General features: G+C 48.9%; 1 protein-coding gene across 1 annotated transcript; it reads left to right on the top strand.

Moving 5' to 3' along the window:
• Positions 1–8,908: 8,908 nt before the first annotated feature.
• Positions 8,909–9,847, top strand: LOC107056251 (olfactory receptor 14J1-like; the record flags this gene model as incomplete). Its single annotated transcript, XM_015301245.3, has 1 exon — positions 8,909–9,847. A coding segment is annotated over one exon (939 nt), but the record flags the coding sequence as incomplete, so codon positions are not given.
• Between the last annotated feature and the right edge of the window lie 9,323 nt (positions 9,848–19,170).

Below are 19,170 nucleotides of genomic sequence, written 5' to 3'. Positions count from 1 at the left end.
GCGTGTGTCCAGATGGCCTGCTGAAATCATGCCCTTCAGCATGCTTATGTATTAAGGAGAGATGGAAACCCCTGGAGGATGAAGAACATTAAATATGCAGCAGGGTAGAGCAGCGGTGGACGCTGGGCATTAGTCACAGGGCATTGGCACTGGCACTGCTGTCTGTGTCCCTGTACCTGAAGGCAAATGTGTCCTGAAAACACAGTTCTGGAAAATGTTGTCCTTTTCAGAAAAAGACAAAAATAAATAAATAAATAAATAAATGAGATAACAAAATCTATAAGAAAAAGAAAAATATACAAAATCCGCAAAAACGACTCTTTGTGCTACCATATAAAAGTTTCTAGTTCAGCTTGTGCTTGTGTTCTCGTTTGTGTAAAAACACATGGAATACATCCTAATTGGGAAGCATCAGTGGACTTAGTCTGACTGGATAGCTCATCTTTGGTATCTGTGTTCAGAAGGTTTCACACAGGCTTTTGATCCATTGTGGGTTTGGGAGCTGATCAAGCAGCACAGCCACTCTTAGGGCATGGCTTTCCTGAAGGCCCTGTGCTGCATTTGCAGCTGCATCTGAGTGTGCTGGGCAGCCCAGGGAACTGGCATGACACTCGGCTGCTTCTGATGCCATTACATGAGTTTTCATCTGTTGAGGAATAAGGATGTGTGTTAGCTTTGCAGTGCCTTGAAATCCAGAATATTCATTGCATCAAGAACAGAGAAAGCTCTGGCTCTGCTTTCTTGAGCTCATCCATTTATTCATATGGATAACTCTGCACGTTCCATAGAGGCTGGTGAAAAAAAGCACACTTGAGTGCCCTAAACATAGGGGTCTGTTGTCATTTAGGATGGCCAAGATTACCTCCGTCTCCTCTCTGGCCCGCAGCTGATGCTCAGGAAGGAGGTGTCTATCTCAGGGATTTCCCACACACTTTACAAGCACCAGCACACATCCAGGTGCACCAAAGGCACCTTGGTCATCACCCAGGGCCTGTGTGTGAGCAACTGACTCCCCGCTGAAGGACCAAGGACTCAGAGCAGGAGCTCACACGCAGGCAACTCCTTGTGCACACTTGAACTGAACCAGAGGAATCCCAGCTCCTGTGGGTCCGTGGGGAGCTGAATCTCATTCTAGCCCCAGGGTTTCCATCTGGGGATGAGATGCCTGCAACTGCCTCAGCTGGATCACTGCCCTGCACAGGGGAACTCCACCCCTCCATGTGCTTCTCTGTGTGCCTTTTGGTTACAGCAAACACTCTCTGGTATGACTAAAAATGTGTCTGAAAGGGGTCACTCTCCACTCGACATATGGTGGTTAATGCAGCAGATTTCCAAGTACAGTCACCATGCTGTTGTCTTTCAGGACCTGTTGTCCATGGAGACCCAGAGACAACTCAGGGAAGATGAGTGGGGAGGAAAAAATTACATCCTCTGCTGCTGATCTGGGCCAGACTTCTGGGATACAGGGAGCTGATATAAGTGGACAGTGCTGCAGAGAGACAGCTGTGCCCAGGAGCAGCTCTTCTGCACAGCACAGCAGGGCTGAGGGAATGAACTGCAGGTGTCATGAGGAGAGAAGAGAAAGAAGAGAGGGATTACAGGATGTATGGGCTGTGAGCAGGCAGGGAGCTCACTGGAGGAGATTGCTCACAGCTCTTGACAAGGTAAGACTCTCGCTGCCGGCCATGCAGCTGCTTTTCCTGGAGGTATCATGAATTTGAGACAACTCATAGCAGATCAGGCTGAAGACACAATGTTTCCTAACTGTGGGGAAGGACCTGCTCCAGCTGAGGGCTTCTGTGCTGCAGTGTCAGAGCACAGCCCTGAGGGCTGCGTGTCCCAGGACGGCTGCAGGCTGTGCAGCCGGGGGTGCAGCCGGGTGCCCAGGGCTGTGGTGCAGAGCAGGGTCCCTGCTGTGCCCCAGGGGCTGTGTGCCGGGGCAGGGACTCTGCCGCCTGCCAGGCTCAGCACTCAGCCTGCCCGGGGAGCTGCCCAGGGCGCTGCGGGGAGACGTGTGGGGGGAAGGAGCCCCCGGGAGGGCAGGGCAGGGGCCTTCTGCTGCCACAGCTGCTGCCTGGGGCAGGGGGATCACAGCTACACTGCACCATAGGGTGTTTCCAAAGAAGAGAGACAAGGCAGGGATTTTCCCTTTCCTTCTCATAGTAAAAAGGAGAGAAGGCAGAATTCTAGAAGGGGCTGTCGGCTTTGTCGGCATCTTTGAGAATCCTGAAATGCACTTTTTTCAATCACGAGTTTTGTGAATACTCACACAGAATGAGCTTTCAGACTCTGCTTTCTTAAATGATGGAACCAGTTGAAATTGTTGTTGTTTTCTGCAGACATGAATTATGCACTTACCTGCAAAAAGGCAGCTTTCCCTAACAGAAATTTAAGGGTGCAGTTTGGGGCTGGAGGCTTTACATTCAGTTCAGGTTAAGATATGAGATATGGTAGCAGATGAAAATATCCTGGAAGATAGGATAAGAACAGAAAACGAGAGGTAAGCAAAAGCTCCATAAGCTTCTTCAGCTTCTGGATTTCTGACGTTCACAAAATTAATTTCAGGTAATGGAGTTAAATGAACATTGTCCTAAAAGAAAGAAAATGTTTCATAGTATACCAGGAGGTGTGACTCTGAGAATGGCCTTGACTCGTCATTATCTTCTGCACTCTGAACAGGACTCCATGCCCAGGAACTGCAGATGCCCAACAGCAGCTCCATCAGCGAGTTCCTCCTCCTGGCGTTGGCAGACACGCGGCAGCTGCAGCTCCTGCACTTCTGGCTCTTGCTGGGCATCTACCTGGCTGCCCTCCTGGGCAACGGCCTCATCAGCACAGCCGTAGCCTGCGACCACCGCCTGCACACCCCCATGTACTTCTTCCTCCTCAACCTCGCCCTCCTCGACCTGGGCTGCATCTCCACCACTCTCCCCAAAGCCATGGCCAATGCCCTCTGGCACACCAGGCACATCTCCTACGCAGGATGTGCTGCACAGGTCTTCTTTTTACTATTCCTCTTTGGTGCAGAGTATTCCCTTCTCATAGTCATGTCCTATGACCGCTACGTTGCCATCTGCAAGCCCCTGCACTATGGGACCCTGCTGGGCAGCAGAGCTTGTGCCACCAAGGCAGCAGCTGCCTGGGGCACTGGGCTTCTCTGTTCCTTGCTGCACACTGCCAATACATTTTCACTGCCTCTCTGCCAAGGCAATGTTGTGAACCAGTTCTTCTGTGAAATCCCCCAGATCCTCAAGCTCGCCTGTTCAAAATCTTATCTCAGTGAATTTGGACTTATTATGCTTAGTGCCCTTATATTCTTTGGGTGTTTTGCTTTCATTCTTTTCTCCTATGTGCAGATCTTCAGGGCCGTGCTGAGGATACCCTCTGAGCAGGGACGGCACAAAGCCTTCTCCACGTGCCTCCCTCACCTGGTCGTGCTCTCCCTGTTTCTCAGCACTGTCATGTTTGCATACCTGAAGCCCTTCTCCATTTCCTCCCCATCCCTGGATCTGACAGTGGCACTTCTTTACTCTGTGATTCCTCCAACACTGAACCCTATTATCTACAGTATGAGGAACAAGGAGATCAAGCATGCCCTCAGTAAATTGCTGCCATATACACTATTCCAGATATAATAAAGTGCACATATTCCGCACATGTTTGCCAGTGAGAGTACTGAGTTTGTGTGCCAGTGAGTTTGATTTTTTGCTTGTGTAAGTGTGATACAGTAATCTATAAATAAACATTGCAATTTATTCCTGTTCTTATTTACCATCTACTTCCTATTTCCTCACAGAGATAGCTCATGTAAATATGGAACCAGATTCCCTGAATAGGTTACTGAGAAAGATTGCAAATAATACTTTTCATTTGCTCTTCTCTTTTCCTGCCTTGTCTATATCTGGGGGAGGTACAGCCACGGACAGCAGCACAATGAATATATTTGCAACTCCAGGACCTATAGCAGGAATTGGAGCTGCTGCAGGGTCTGTCCCAGGAGTTGGAGAGGCTGCAGCACTGTCAGCAGATCTGGCTCTCTTCCCCTTGAGGATGCTGAAGAGTGCTGAACACAGCTCAGCAGGTGTGGGCCAGGCCCTGGCACGCTGCAGTGATTTGTGCCTCTCAAGGATTACAAGGGCCACAGCACACCTTCCCCAAAGATTCTACCAGTTTCTCAGGATTCTGCAGTTGCTCGGAGATGAAGTTCCAAACCCGTGGGGGTGCCCACCGCTCCAGGCACCTGCCCAGACCGTCCCACACCCCCTGCCATGCAGAGCTATCCCGCCTTGGGGCAGATCTCTCAGTCATATTCTTGAATGGTTGTTTAATCCGAAACATAACCTGAAACACATTACCAACACGGAGCAGTGGGAGCACGCTGGTTTGAACATCCCACGGATAGACAAAGTTCTCAGGAGCTGTTGTAACTAGCTCTTGAGCTCTAGGGAAAGAAGGAGAAGTGAAAGGGAGGATGAGGGACTGATGGAAACTGTCCTCCCTGGTCTCCTCCATAGATGATCTCCCTGAGGAGACAAAGCCAAGGGTGTAATTACTGATCATACCAACAATATGACTTCCAAAACCCAAAGATGGCTGCAGAGCTGAATGCACACGGAACTTTCATTAGTCTGCTGCCAGTTTTATCATGATATAAGCCATGGCCAAACAGCACAGCCAAATAAACCCCCTAATCCAGTCCCCAGAGTTGACAAACAGTGCAGCAGGGAAAACAAGCAGCAAGCAAGGAGCTGTGCAGTGCAGTTTCATGAGAAGACTCAGTGAGTTCCAGAAATAGGGAAACAATCAGCACCATGGCCAGCAATTATTCAACTACCACAAGGCCCTGTGTTAACTTGCTCTGGACACATCTGCTGTTATCTCAATACTGGGAGCCCCATATTGGGCACCCAAATGACTGTGGATGTTTAACCCGGCCGGTGGCTCAGCACCACACAGTGCTTTGTGCACTGCCCCCTTCCCAGTGCGATGGGGAAGAGAACTGGGAAAAAAAACAAAGTACAATTTGTGGGTTGAAATAAACCCATTTCCTAATAGAGATCAAAGGAAAAGGGTAATATTTAAGACTATATATACATATATATGTGACAGTACATAACAAGTGATGCACAAGCACTTGCTCACCACCCTCTAACCAATGCCCAGCTGGCCCCTGGGCAGCAGAAGAGAGAGAGATGAACTCCCACCACTTTCAGTACTCCTTCTGCTTGCTGTCAGATGGTACGGAATGTCCCTTTGGCCACTTTCAGTCAGCTGTCCTCATTCTGTTCCTTCCCAGCTCCTTGGGCCCTCCACTGACAATGGCCTTGGCTCTGTACTACACTGCTTAGCTGCAGATATAAACATCAGAGTGTTAACAACGTTGTTTTTCTCCTACAACCAAAACATTGCATCATACCAGGCAGCGTGAAGAAAACAGTTCCATCCCAGTTGTAGCTCAGACACATCCCTGTCCCCTTCCTCTTGTTATTCCTGATCAGGAAGCAAGAAACAAATGCTGCTTGTCTGCTCCTTAAGCTATTTCCATCAGTTCTCAGCTGGATCCTCTGCCACCCCCAGGCAGAGCTCAGTGCACTCTCACAGAGGGCAGCAGCCTATCCTCGACTTCCTTGACCATCCATCAGAATGAGTCTGCACCTCCCTTTGCTACAGCTCAGAGGTGGGAACCATGCCACCATGTCTCTATGAGCCAAACAGGACCCTGGGTCTGCAAATGCACAGAGATTTTGAGCTCACTGAGCTAATGCTTGTGGTCTTCTCATTAGCATAAAGACACTTCAGAAAGCATCCCATGCCAGAAGCATTATTTGATTTAGCCTGGCTGGGCCGTGCATCTACAGCACGGTACTGGTGTTCAGAAGGTGGCACACAGGTACTACGCCCATTGTGGGGCTCACAGTTGTCCAGCGAGCACTGACACTACCATGGCAATAGCTTTCCTGAAGGTCCTGAGCTACATTTGCCATCTGGCTGAGGTGTGCTGGAGACCCCAGGGAACTGCCATACAAAGGAGAGCCCAGAACAAAGGAAGGTGTCATCAGTGAGACAGTGTAGGTGTGTCACAGCTTTGTAATGCCTTAAGCTCCGGAATACTCAATAGATGGGGAATACAGAAAGATCTGACTCTTCCTCTGGTGAGCTCATCCATCTGGTCGGCTGAATAACTCTGCATGCTCTATGGGGACACTCTCAGGTGCCCATTACTCGGAGATCTGATGACATTCAGGATGGTCAAGAATAACTCCGTTCTGGCCTCCAGCTGATGCTCAGGAAGGAGGTGTCTATCTCAGAGATCTTCCACCACATCTTGCAGGCCCAGGATTACAAGAAGGATCACCCCAGGCACCCTCATCATCACCAAGCATGTGTGTGAGCAACTGAGTCAATGCTGAATAAAGAGCAGGGATTCAGATGAGGGCTCACACACAGGAACCTCACGCTATGCATCTGAACTCAACTAAGAGGACTCCCAGCTCCCATGGTCCTGTGTGGACCTCCCCAGGCACTTTGGTCACCTGTGAGTGCCTCTGGGTGAGCAATTGTTCCACACCCACTGAATAAAGACCAAGGACTCATAAGAGGGATTCATGTGTAGACAATTTATTGCACACATTGGAACCAAACAAAGAGGACTTCCATCTCCCATGGGTCCATGTGGTGCTAAATCCCATTTCAAGCCCAGGGTTTCCTTTTTTTAAGGGCCATGGGCAGAGGTTTCCAGATGATGCGTTTACACCTCTACTAAGCAAACATGATCTGATAGGACCAACCTTGCTTCTGGAATCAGTCTCCATCCATTGGACATTTGGGGACTAATTGAACTGAATTCAAAGTGTGTTCTGCAGTGATGGATGAAAAGCCGGACATGAGGAAGCAGTGTGCACTTGAAGCCCAGAAAGCCACCTGTATCCTGGGCTGCACCAACAGAGGGGTGGCAGCAGGGATAGGGAGGAGACTGTCCCCCCTCTGCCCTGCCCTCATGAGGCCCCACCTGGAGGACTGTCTTGAGCCTGGGACCCCAGTACAGGAGGGGTGTGGAGCTGTGTGAGCAGGTCCAGAGGAGGGCTACAAAGATGAGCAAAAGGCTGGAGCACCTCTCCTATGGAGACAGGTTGAGGGAGTTGGATTTCATTAGGTTGGAGAAGAAAAGGCTCTGAGAGACCCCCTTGCAGCATTCCAGAATATGACAGAGGGGGACTGACATTTTACGTGGTCTGATATTGACAGGACAAAGGCAAATGACATTATACTAAAAGAGGGGAGATTTGGGTTAGAAGTTAGGAAGAACTTTTTACTCTGAAGGTGGAGAGACTCTCGATCAGGTTGCTCACAGACGCTGTGGATGCTCCATCTGTGGAGGCATCCAAGGCCAGGTAGGATGGAATGCTGGGCAACCTGATCTGGTGTTTGGAAACCATGCCCATGGCAGGGGAGTAGCAAGGAGGTGATCTTTCAAGTCCCCTCCAATTTAAGCCTTTCCATGATTTTGTAAATCTGTGATTCACTGATGACCTTGCTGCCTGGCAGAAGCAGTCAGCCATGGAGACCCATGGACATCTCCAGAGAAATGGGGAGAAGGAAATCACCTCCTCTGCTGCTGAGCTGGGCCGGGCTCCTGGGACACAGGGAGCTCATAAAAGCAGGCTGCACTGCGGAGAGAGAGCTGTGCCCAGGAGCAGCTCTTCTGTACAGAACAGCAGGGCTATAGGCATGATCTGCAGGTTACATGAGCATAGAAGAGAAAGGAGAAAGAGATTACAGGATGTGTACAGTGTGAGTAGGATGTGAGCTCACTGGAGGAGCATTGCTCACAGCGCTTGACAGGGTAAGTCTCTTGCAGTAGACAATGAAGCTGTTTTTCCAGGAGGGATCACTGAATCAGGGATATCCCATAGCAGATCTGGCTGAAGGTACTTCATGTTTCCTTACTCTGGAAAAAGACTACTGTTCCAGATGAGGGCTTCGGTGCTGCAGCATCAGAGCACAGCCCGGAGGGCTGCGTGTCCCGGGACAGCTGCAGGCTGTGCAGCCGGGGGTGCAGCCGGGTGCCCAGGGCTGTGGTGCAGAGCAGGGTCCCTGCTGTGCCCCAGGGGCTGTGTGCCGGGGCAGGGACTCTGCCGCCTGCCAGGCTCAGCACTCAGCCTGCCCGGGGAGCTGCCCAGGGCGCTGCGGGGAGACGTGTGGGGGGAAGGAGCCCCCCGGCAGGGCAGGGGCCTTCTGCTGCCACAGCTGCTGCCTGGGGCAGGGGGATCACAGCTACACTGCACTCCCTGAGTGATTCCAAGAGCACTTTGCAAGAGGAGAGACGAGGCAGGGATTTTCCTTTTGCTATTCTTAGGGAAGGAAAAAGGATTGAGAGGCTGTCAACTTTGAACACACCTCTGAGACTCCTGAATTTTATTTCACTCTGTCACTTGTTTTATATACAGTTACAGAGAATGTACTTTCAGCCACTCCATTCTCGAAGGACAGAAGCAGTTGAAATGATTGTCGTTTTCTGCAGATATGAATACTGCACTTATCATGCAAACAGGCAGCTTTCTCTAACAGAAATTCAAGCGCTCAGAGGTTGGGGTTGTGGGCTCTAAGAGCATCTGGGGTAAACATGAGAGACATGGAAACAGAAAATATCCAGGAATATGGGACAAGATTAGAAAATGAGAGGAAGGGAAAAGCTCCGTAAGCTTCTTCTCCTTACGGATTGCTGAGCTTCATGAAATTAAGTTCAGGTAATGGAGCTAATGAACATTGTCCTAAAAGAAAGAAAAGGATTTATAGCATAGCAGGAGGTGTGACTGTGAGAACTATCTTGTCATTATCTTCTGCACTCTGAACAGGACTCCATGCCCAGGAACCGCAGATGCCCAACAGCAGCTCCATCAGCGAGTTCCTCCTCCTGGCGTTGGCAGACACGCGGCAGCTGCAGCTCCTGCACTTCTGGCTCTTGCTGGGCATCTACCTGGCTGCCCTCCTGGGCAACGGCCTCATCAGCACAGCCGTAGCCTGCGACCACCGCCTGCACACCCCCATGTACTTCTTCCTCCTCAACCTCGCCCTCCTCGACCTGGGCTGCATCTCCACCACTCTCCCCAAAGCCATGGCCAATGCCCTCTGGCACACCAGGCACATCTCCTACGCAGGATGTGCTGCACAGGTCTTTTTCTTTCTCTTCTTCCTCTCAGCAGAGTATTCCCTTCTCACCATCATGTCCTATGACCGCTACGTTGCCATCTGCAAGCCCCTGCACTACGGGACCCTGCTGGGCAGCAGAGCTTGTGCCACCATGGCAGCAGCTGCCTGGGGCAATGGAATCCTTAATTCTCTGCTGCACACTGCCAGTACATTTTCACTGCCTCTGTGCCAAGGCAATACTGTGGATCAGTTCTTCTGTGAAATCCCCCAGATCCTGAAGCTCACCTGCTCAAAATCCTTCAAAGCCCACCTCAGGGAAGTTGGTTTGCTCCTTTTTAGTGTCTGTTTAGCCTTTGTTTTTTTTGTCTTCATTGTTGTGTCCTATGTGCAGATCTTCAGGGCCGTGCTGAGGATGCCCTCTGAGCAGGGACGGCACAAAGCCTTCTCCACGTGCCTCCCTCACCTGGCCGTGGTCTCCCTGTTTCTCAGCACTGGCTCTTTTGCCCAACTGAAGCCCTTCTCCATCTCCTCCCCATTTCTGGATCTGATGGTGTCATTTCTGTATTCTGTTCTCCCTTCAATGCTGAACCCTATTATCTACAGCATGAGGAACAAGGAGATCAAGCATGCTCTCAGCAAAGTGTTGCAAAATGTGCACTATTCCAGCTTCAATAAAGTGCGCATCTGCCTCACATGATTCCCAGTGATGGTTCTGTATACTTTATGTATGTTTGATTTTGTGTGTGTGTGTGTGTCTAAGTGTGATACCGTAATGTGTAAAAATGCTGCAGTCTATTCCACTTCTTCTTAGCCTTCCACTTTCTGTTTTCTCACACCAAGAGCTCATGTAAACATGGAACCAGGCTCCCTGAATAAGTTAAAAGATACTTAAAAAGCTTTCAAATAGTACTTTTCCTTTGGTCTTCTCCCTTCCTGCCTCATCTGGATGTGGGGGAGGTACAGCCACAGACATTACATCTGATGTTTGGAAGGCATTCCTTACAAACATTCCTTGCTAAGCATTCCTTGCTTAGGAATTCCCTGATCGACTCCTCTATCACCAAGGGCACATCAGCCTTGCACCAACATTTCCCTTCTGTCTCTGGCACCTAGGATTCCAAGAAGACCAATCCAACTAATCAACAGTGAGGTCAGGAAGGAAAGGAGTATCAGAGACTTTTCCATGTCCTGTCTCACCAGGTTCCCTGCCCCATTCTACGCTGGGCCCACACTCTCCCTAGCCTTCCTTTTGTAGCCTACATCTTTCTACAAGCCCTTCTTGTCTTTCATATGCCTGGGCACATTGAATTGCAGTTTAACTCCAACATTCCTAAATTCATCTCAGCAGATATGTTGGACAAAGTCCCTGCTTTGCTGCCAGGTGATCTCTTCTTGCCTCCACTCCCTGTCTGCTTCCTTTCTGTGTTTGGGTTTGACCAGGCCAATCCATTACCATTCCTGCAGGACTTCTGATATTTTTACTTGGCTTCCACTTCTTGGAATGGACTTACTCTGCTTAGAAGCAATGATCCTGAGATAGTTACCACATTTTTTGACCCTGTTCACCTGAGAGCCTTACCCTGCTGGACTGTACGCGACAGACACTTGAACAAGCCTAGGTCTGCCCTGCTGAAGCCCAAAGGTGCGAGCTTGTCTTTTGCCCCCCCTTTCAGGCTCCTCAGCTCCACCATCCCATGGCCACCGCAGTCCAGGTTCTCTTTGATTCTTCACTTTCCCCACAACCCCTTCTTTCCTGGTGAGTATGAGATCCAGCAGAGAACCTCTCCTCCTTGGTTCCTCTATGGCTTGGTCAGGAAGCTGCCATCAGTGCTCTCCAGGGATCTCCAGGGTGGCATATGTCCTTCTGTGCTGTCCCTGCAGCAGACACTAGAGTGAAAAAGGCCCAAAATGCGGTCAAGAGCCTGACACCATGAGGCTCCCATCTGTCTGGAGAGGGCACCTTCCACTTGCTCTTCCTGATAAGGAAGCCAGGAACAGACACTGTTGGGCTCCTCAGTTGGCCATTTCCTTTCTCTCTGACCTGGCTGCTCTGCCATCCCCAGGCAGAGCTCAGTGCACCCTCACAGAGGGCAGTCGCCCTTCCTTGTCTCCTCGCCCATTCATCATAGAGACTCTGTATCCCTTTTGTGCTTCAGTCCAGTTCTGGAAGCCATTTAACCGTGTCCCTGTGGTCCAAAGAAGTGCTCAGGCCTCCTACTGTACAAAAATTTCTAGTTCAGCATGTTTTGGTTTTCTCATTAGTGTAAAAACAAGTAAGAAACCACCCTAATGGGGAAGCACCATTGGATTTAGCCTGGCTGGATAGCTCATTTATGATATTTGTATTCAGAAGATGGTAAATAGACATTAGATCCATTGTGGGGCTCAGGCTTGTCCAACCAGCACAGACACTCTTAGGGCATGGCTTTCCTGAAGGCCCTGTGCTGCATTTAAAACTGCATGTGAGTGTGCTGGACAGCCCAGGGAACTGGCATGACACTCGGCTGCTTCTGATGCCATTCATGTAAGAGCCCAATAAACTGAGGTTTCATCAGTTGAATAACCATGTGTGTTAGCTTTGTAGTGCCTTGAGGTCCAGAATATGCAGCTGTTGAAGAAGAGAAAAAGATTTGGCTCTGCTTTCATGAGCTCATCCATTTAGTCAGCTGCATAACTCTGCATACTCTATGGAGACAAGTGGAAAATGCACACTTGAGCACCCCAAATGCAGGGGTCTGTTGTCATTTAGGATGGCCAAGAATACCTCTATCTCCTCTCTGGCCCTCAGCTGATGCTCAGAAAGGAGGTGTCTATCACAGGGATTTCCCACACACTTTACAATCACCAACACACATCCAGGTGCACTGATGGCACCTTGGTCACCACCCAGGGTCTGTGTGTGAGCAACTGACTCCCCGCTGAAGGACCAAGGACTCAGAGCAGGAGCTCACATGCAGGCAACTCCTTGTGCACACCTGAACTGAACCAGAGGAATCTCAGCTCCTGTGGGTCTGTGGAGAGCTGAATCCCATTTCAGGCCCAGGGTTTCCATCTAGGGATGAGATGCCTGCAACTGCCTCAGCTGGATCACTGCCCTGCCCTCCTGGGCAGCAGAGCTTGTGCCATCATGGCAGCAGCTGTCTGGGGCACTGGGGTTCTCTATTCCCTGATGCACACTGCCAATACATTTTCACTGCCACTCTGCCAAGGCATTGCCATCAACCAGTTCTTCTGTGAAATCACCCCGATCCTCAATCTCCTGCTCTGTTTCTTACCTCAGGGAATTTGTAATTATCATATTTAGTACCTTAATATTTTTTGGATGTTTTGCTTTCATTCTATTCTTCTGTGTGCAGATCTTCAGGGCTGTGCTGAGGATGCCCTCTGAGCAGGGACGGCACAAAGTCTTCTCCACGTGCGTCCCTCACCTGGCCGCAGTTTCCCTGTTTGTCACCAATTGTATGTTTTTCTAACCTACCTGAAGCCTCCCTCCATCTCGTCCCCATCCCTGGACCTGGTGGTGGCAATGTTATACACAGTGGTACCTCCAGTCATGAACCCCATCATCTACAGCATGAGGAACCAGGAGATCAAGCAAGCTCTCAGGAAACTCTTTGGACATATATTGCTACGGCTTCAGTAAAATGGAAAACTCAGACTGCCTTTATTTCATCTCTTTTGCCCCCACTCCCTCTTTGTTGTTCCTATGGTAATTTTAATTCCAATGAAGCAATACTGTTCATCACATTTCTTCTTTATTTTCTACCTTTGTCCGCTGGCTGGCAATCCTAATGGACAAGAGTAATCTGGCTCTTTGAATCAATAAAGACATCATCAGAATATCATTGATCTCAGCTCCCACCTCCTCTGGATCCCAGAGAGCAGCCCTGCACACAGGAGGGGTGCAGGAACCAAGAGCCCAACTGCCACACGGAGCTGCAGCCCTGCTGTCTGTGGGGCTGCCCCTCTCCGCCCAATGGCCTCTCCCTCTCTGTTGCCTTTCAGTTGTGCTGCTGCTGCTTCCCTGGAGCCACGGCCATGGGCAGCAGCAGGACAGGGTCTTTTCAGTGCTGCTCTCTTTGCAGCACCACGCTGTTCTCCTTTCTCTATGCAGTTGTGTCAGCCCTCGGGTCCTGCGTTACGTAGCAGACCATGGAGAAACACTTTTCCTGAGGTGTGCCTGGAATTGTCTCACAGGCTTGGAAGAGCATTGCCATGTCAACAGATGGAAGGCTGGAGACTTGGGGGAGGAGAATCTTGTGAAAAATGAGATGGCCTTGCTCTGTCCAAAACGTTCCCATTGTCGTATAAGAAGTTCTGACTGCAAACTTGTTTTTGATGGACTTCTTTATGGTCAACTCACTCTCAGCCCGGGATGGCACACCTGTACATCTATGTGAGAAACACGCTCAAGTCAACAGTTTCTAATCAGGCCAAGATCTCTGTGAAGAGCAGTCTATCCATTATTGCAGTATCCATTATTGCAGTATCCATTATTGCACACACCCTCTACTGACAAGGGAGAAATTGCACAACTAGTCAGTGAAATCCATCCCATTATATACCCTGGGTCCAACGCAGGTGAAGCCTCTCCTGGCACTCATTGGTTGAGCGTCTCAGGCTCACAACCTTCCTATGCTGGTGCTACCTGACATTTCCATACAATGTCTGTTACGAACACTGTGTTTTTAGGTGTGTTCTGTACTTTTTTATGTCAATAGGAGGCCAATATTATCAACAATCTGCCCACTAGTTCTGTCCTGTACCGGACACTCCCCTGCCCTATATAATTACCTTACCTAGTATTGCCTGTGCCAATTCTACTCAGGTCGGAACGCCGCAGTCTCAACCTTTCTCGGTTCAGCAGCTTTCTTTGTGACTGGGAATTTCCACTGCAAAAACACCATCTACCTCTCACATGGTTTTACTCACCATTTAGTTCATGACACTTTACACTGGGTTTATTCACACCTTACTTCAGGATGTACTCACACTTTATTCCAGGTTTACTCAGACTTTGATTCAAGTTTATTTACAGTTTACTCCATGTTTTCTCTTACTTTTCTCTTGGTTTTACTCACACCGTATTCCTGGTGTAGTCTCACCTTGCTTCATGTTTTACTCGCACTTTACTCCAGAATTACTCACACTTTACTCCGGGTTTACTCACACTGTGACACTGTGATTAGTCACACTTTTCTCCTCATTTTTCTCACTCTTTCTCTGGGTTTAACTCAAACTTTGGGTTCATTCATGCATTACTCAAGCTTTTTTCTTAGCTTCTTCCAGGTATTGCACACACTGCTCACCGGGTGTACCCACACGCTGTTCCAGGTGTACTCACAACTTCTTTCAGGTTTTACTCACACTTTACTCTGGGTTTACTCACACTTTAGGCCTGCTTTACTTTGACATTTCTATGGGTTTTACGCACAAATTGCGCTGGTTGTAGTCACACACTATTTTTCACTCTATGCTTCACTGAAGGTTTACTCACACATTATACAAGGTTTACTCCCACTTTATGTTTACTCACACTGTCCTCCGGGTTTACTCACGCTTTACTTCAGGTTTACTTATACTTTGCAGAGTGTTTACTCACACTTTACTCTAGGTCTACTTAGTGTTTTACTCTCCCTCTACTCCAGCTTTACTCACACTTTACTCCAGGTTTACCCAAACTTTATTTTGGATTTTACTCAAACATTATTTTTGGTTTCCTCACACTTTACTCCGGGTTTTCTCTTTCTTTTCTTTGGGTTCACTCACATTTTACTCCGTTTTTTTCTACTGCTTATTTAGGTTTTTACTCACACTTGACTCCAGGTTCACTCACACTTGACTCCAGTTTTACTCACAGTTTACTCTGAGGGTGCTCATACATTACTCAGCATTTTACTTGACATTTATTCCAGGTTTTACTCACACTTTACTCATGTCTTATTCACACATTACTCTAGGTTTACTCTTCGGTTTCTCCTGGTTTTACTAATACTCTATACTGGGTTTGCACACACGTTACTCTGGGTTTGGTCACTACTATACTTTGGGTGTACTCACACTTTACTGTGTATTTTACACACGCTGTATTCCATGTTTATTAACACTTCACTCCATGTTTACTACCACTTTACTTCTAGTTTACTCACGCTTTTCTTCAGGTTTACTCAGAGATTACAGTGGGTTTTGTCACAGATTACTCAGGGTTTACTCTTATGTTTCTCCTGCTTTTACTCACATTTTACTTTGTTTTCACTCACATTTTGCATTGGTATTCAAACTTTTCTCTGGCTTTTAAACACCATTTTCTCCAGGTTTATTCACTCTTTACTTCCAGCTTACTCAAAGTTTACTCTGGGTTTTTCTCACACTGTTCCAATGTTTTACTCATATTTCACTGCATCTTTACTCTCTCTTTACTCAGGGTTTGCACACACTTTATTCCACATTTTATCTCACTTAAATCTGTGTCTTCCCATACTTAACTCCAAGTCTCCCCACACTTTACTCTTGATCTACACACACTTTGCCACATTTAGACATACTCTACACCGGGTGTACTCATACCTTTCTCTGGGTTTTACTCACACTTTAGTCTGAGTTTACTCGCACCTTGCTTTGGGTTTATGCACACTTCAACAGACTTTACTCATACTCTTCTAAGGGTGTACTCACAGCTTAGTCTGGGTCTTACTCACACTTTACTTCAGGTCTACACACACAGTTCACTCTTGGTTTAGTCACACACTGCACCAGGTGTGCTCAGACTTTACTCTGAGTTTATTCACACTTTTCTCTGGGTTTACTCACAATTTACTCTGAGTTTATTCACACTTTTCTACAGCATTTACTCACCCTTTATTTCAGGTTTACTTGACCTTGCTAAGCCAGGTTCTCGCTGCCGATAACAGATGCTTTTCTACAGAAAATTTGTGCAGACAGCGGGTTTCCCATTTTTCCAAATAATATCATTATCTATCTGTAGTAGAATTTCAGGGTCACAGCCTGAACCAATGGGTGGGCTACATGAGTGTGTGGGTGCCTGGAGCAGGGGGGATGGTCTGGAGCCACCCCTTCGCCTCTGCAATACTTACTGTGCAGTCTGAGTCTGCACGGGTCCCCCTTTTGCCCCTGCCGTGCTCTCCAGTAATGTGACGGTATGAGCGGGGGAGGGTCACATTCCTCAGCTTGTCCCTCTCTCCACACTGTTACCAGGAAGGGTGAGTCAATTCCTTTCTGAGATCTTTTCCTCCAGTGCCTATTTCTCAAATATAGGCTCTGTCACTGCCTTCACTTGTTCTACAGTATCCTATCTCTGGAATGCAAGGTAGCAGGCTCAGACCATAAAACCACAAATTAACAGAGAAGCAGTGGGTTATTGAATGGAGTTCTGGACAATGAGACGACCAACCAGAGCCAGCCAAGTGTCCTCCATCCTGACCCAAGCCCAAGAAAATAACATGATTACCTTCATCAGAAAGACCACCGAGAGATATGCATGTGTAAAAGAGCATTTGTAAAAGACTTGGGCTGGACGGAGAGGAGAGGAGGGGGAATGTCAATAATTTTAGGGACTCATAGTAATAAACCAGCCTTTTCTTGGACATCTAACGTGTATGTTTGCAGCTTGCTCTTTAAGTATGTGTCTTTCTTCCTTTCCGGTACGCAGGTTAGGAGACATTATCCCCTCGGCATCCAGCATGTGCGCAGTGCTGATTAAGCCTACCAGTGTTATAACTACTCTGTGGTTACAGAGTTTAATTTCTTCACATCAGTTCCGTCCCTCAGTTCAGCGCTCATCAGCCCTCCTCGAGAGCGCCCGGTCCCATCACCTTCCCGTCAAGCCAAAGAGATCACCGCTCTGCCAGTCCCGAAATGAGACCCAGGGAGAAGAACCCTTTGGCACAGCGAGGGGAGGCCGTACTCCCAAGTCCCAGGCCTGGACCCCGGGCCGCTTCCCCAGCACACTCCGATCGCTGCCCACGTGGCCTCAGCGCACAGAGTGAGGCTCCCTGGGGTGGAACGGGAAGCGGCAGCCAGCAGGGCCCCCCGGAGCTGCCCTAGCGCTGAGCAATGGGCCACGAGGCAGGGATAGATAAGCTGAGGTGAGGTCACTTGTGCAAGCAGAACTCACCACCTTGGAACAAACGTGACTAGATGGTGTTTCGGAGGTTATTTCTGTCTCTGGAGGTGACAGACCCGCAGCAGGAACAAGGCTGGCAAAGGGCTTTGGAAGTCATTCTTTCTGTAGTAGTCAATAGGACAGCCTTGAATTCAGGGCTGAGGTCTGTAACTTTAGGAATGCAGCTCATGGTCATTCCCATGTCTCTGGTAAGCCAGCAGAAGGCATAAAGAACAAGAGGGATAAGAAATCCTAACAAACTGTGGGAAAAGTCAGTGTTGGAAATGATACAGATTCTATAAAGTATTAGTCAAAACCGCAGTGGATTAGGTCTAGGTTCATTTAGTATACTAAAGTGAAAGGGACACTGAGTTCAATAGCTGTTCCAAAGTGTGCGTTATAATATATTATTATTAATATTATGCAGAAAAACCTGCATTATATTTGCAACCATTAATGCACAAAATCTGTTGTCATTAGGTTATAAGCAAGGAAAGAATAAAGTGCTTTTTCCTCAACCCAGGAACTGTTTAACTGTGTTTTCTCCCATCCTGTTGAGAGGCAGTGACAGAGCAGCATAAGGGGCACCTGGGAGCCAGGCAAGGTGAGCACAGCACAGCTGGGCACTGAGTTCCAGGGTGCTTTTGGGGTCCAAGTCCTACAGCATGAGGGTCCATGTACATTCCCTCCTGCAGGACAGCCCAGCCCCACTGACCCACAGGCAGCCCCTGGCAGCTCTGTGCAGGCACTGTGTGGGGCAGCATGCCCCCAGCACAGCCCTGACAGCCCACACTGCCCTTCTGCTCCCTCACCAGCTGGACCCTGCCCGGTCCCAATGTGTCCCACACAGCTCACAGCCAGCCCTGCCCCAGGCTCTGTTGGGCTCTGGGCCTTGATAGGGACCAGGCCGGGCTGCCCATTCCCCAGTGCAGGTACTGAGCCCAGTAGGAATGTGGAGTGGTCCCATTTCAGCCCTCAGCAGATTTTGGTGAAAAGTGCTGCTGGGAACCACTGGTCTGAGGTCTGGGGCTGGTGGTAGCTTCCTTGAGCAGTGTCTCCTTTCTGTTCATGCAACAAGAAGCTTTGTTGGATCTGTGCCCTGAGGGACCCTGCTACTCCCTCACGGGCATGGGGTGGTCTCCAGGGCCCCAGGATCTCCACTGACTGCACCCTTCTTCCGCAGGCCCACAAGGGCTGCAGCCCTGCAGAGCACCCAGAAGAGGGCTCATCCTATGTATGATGACAACCAGACCCTGGTGCTCCAGCTGTCCCCAGCACCCACACAGTCTTGTCCAAGGGTGGTATTTGGGGAAGTGCCAAAGTCAGGATGGGGACTGAGGAACAGCCACAAGGTCATAGCGCTCCTGGTCATACGAGCATCGGCATGGAAATGTCATGCCCAGGACAGCTCCCACCAGTATCCATCCCTCCTCTGACCTCCATGGCCGTTCCTGGGTGGCTCTGTACTGCCTGTGCTGGTCAGGGTGGGAAGCAGACCCAGATGGATGACGCCGAGTGCTGCTTAACTCCTCCCTGGGAGTCTGTGGGTGTGCAAAGCAAATGGAATGATAAGAGAGCATTTCCAATAGCACTTGGAATGTTCAGATACAGCAAGAATGACAGGAATCCCTCCCTTCCATGCAGCGGTACATCCTCACAGCCACAGTGAAGTCTGCAGACACCTCATTTCCCTGCAGATACAGAGACACTACACAGAGGGTACAAGAGTCAGCTTTGATCCACATCAAATATGGGCTCCAGGAGGAAGAGAGCAGGTTGATGCCTCAGCAGACATGCAATGAATCAAATTATTACTGTAACAGCATAAGAATCATTAACAAACATATAACAACAGCAAATAATAATAATAATAATAATAAAACAAATAAATATTATAA

This window comes from Gallus gallus, chromosome 33 (assembly GCF_016699485.2).
Source record: "Gallus gallus isolate bGalGal1 chromosome 33, bGalGal1.mat.broiler.GRCg7b, whole genome shotgun sequence".
Classification (NCBI taxonomy): domain Eukaryota; kingdom Metazoa; phylum Chordata; class Aves; order Galliformes; family Phasianidae; genus Gallus; species Gallus gallus.
Note: the sequence above shows the minus strand (reverse complement) of the source record. Positions and strands in the feature narration are given on the sequence as shown.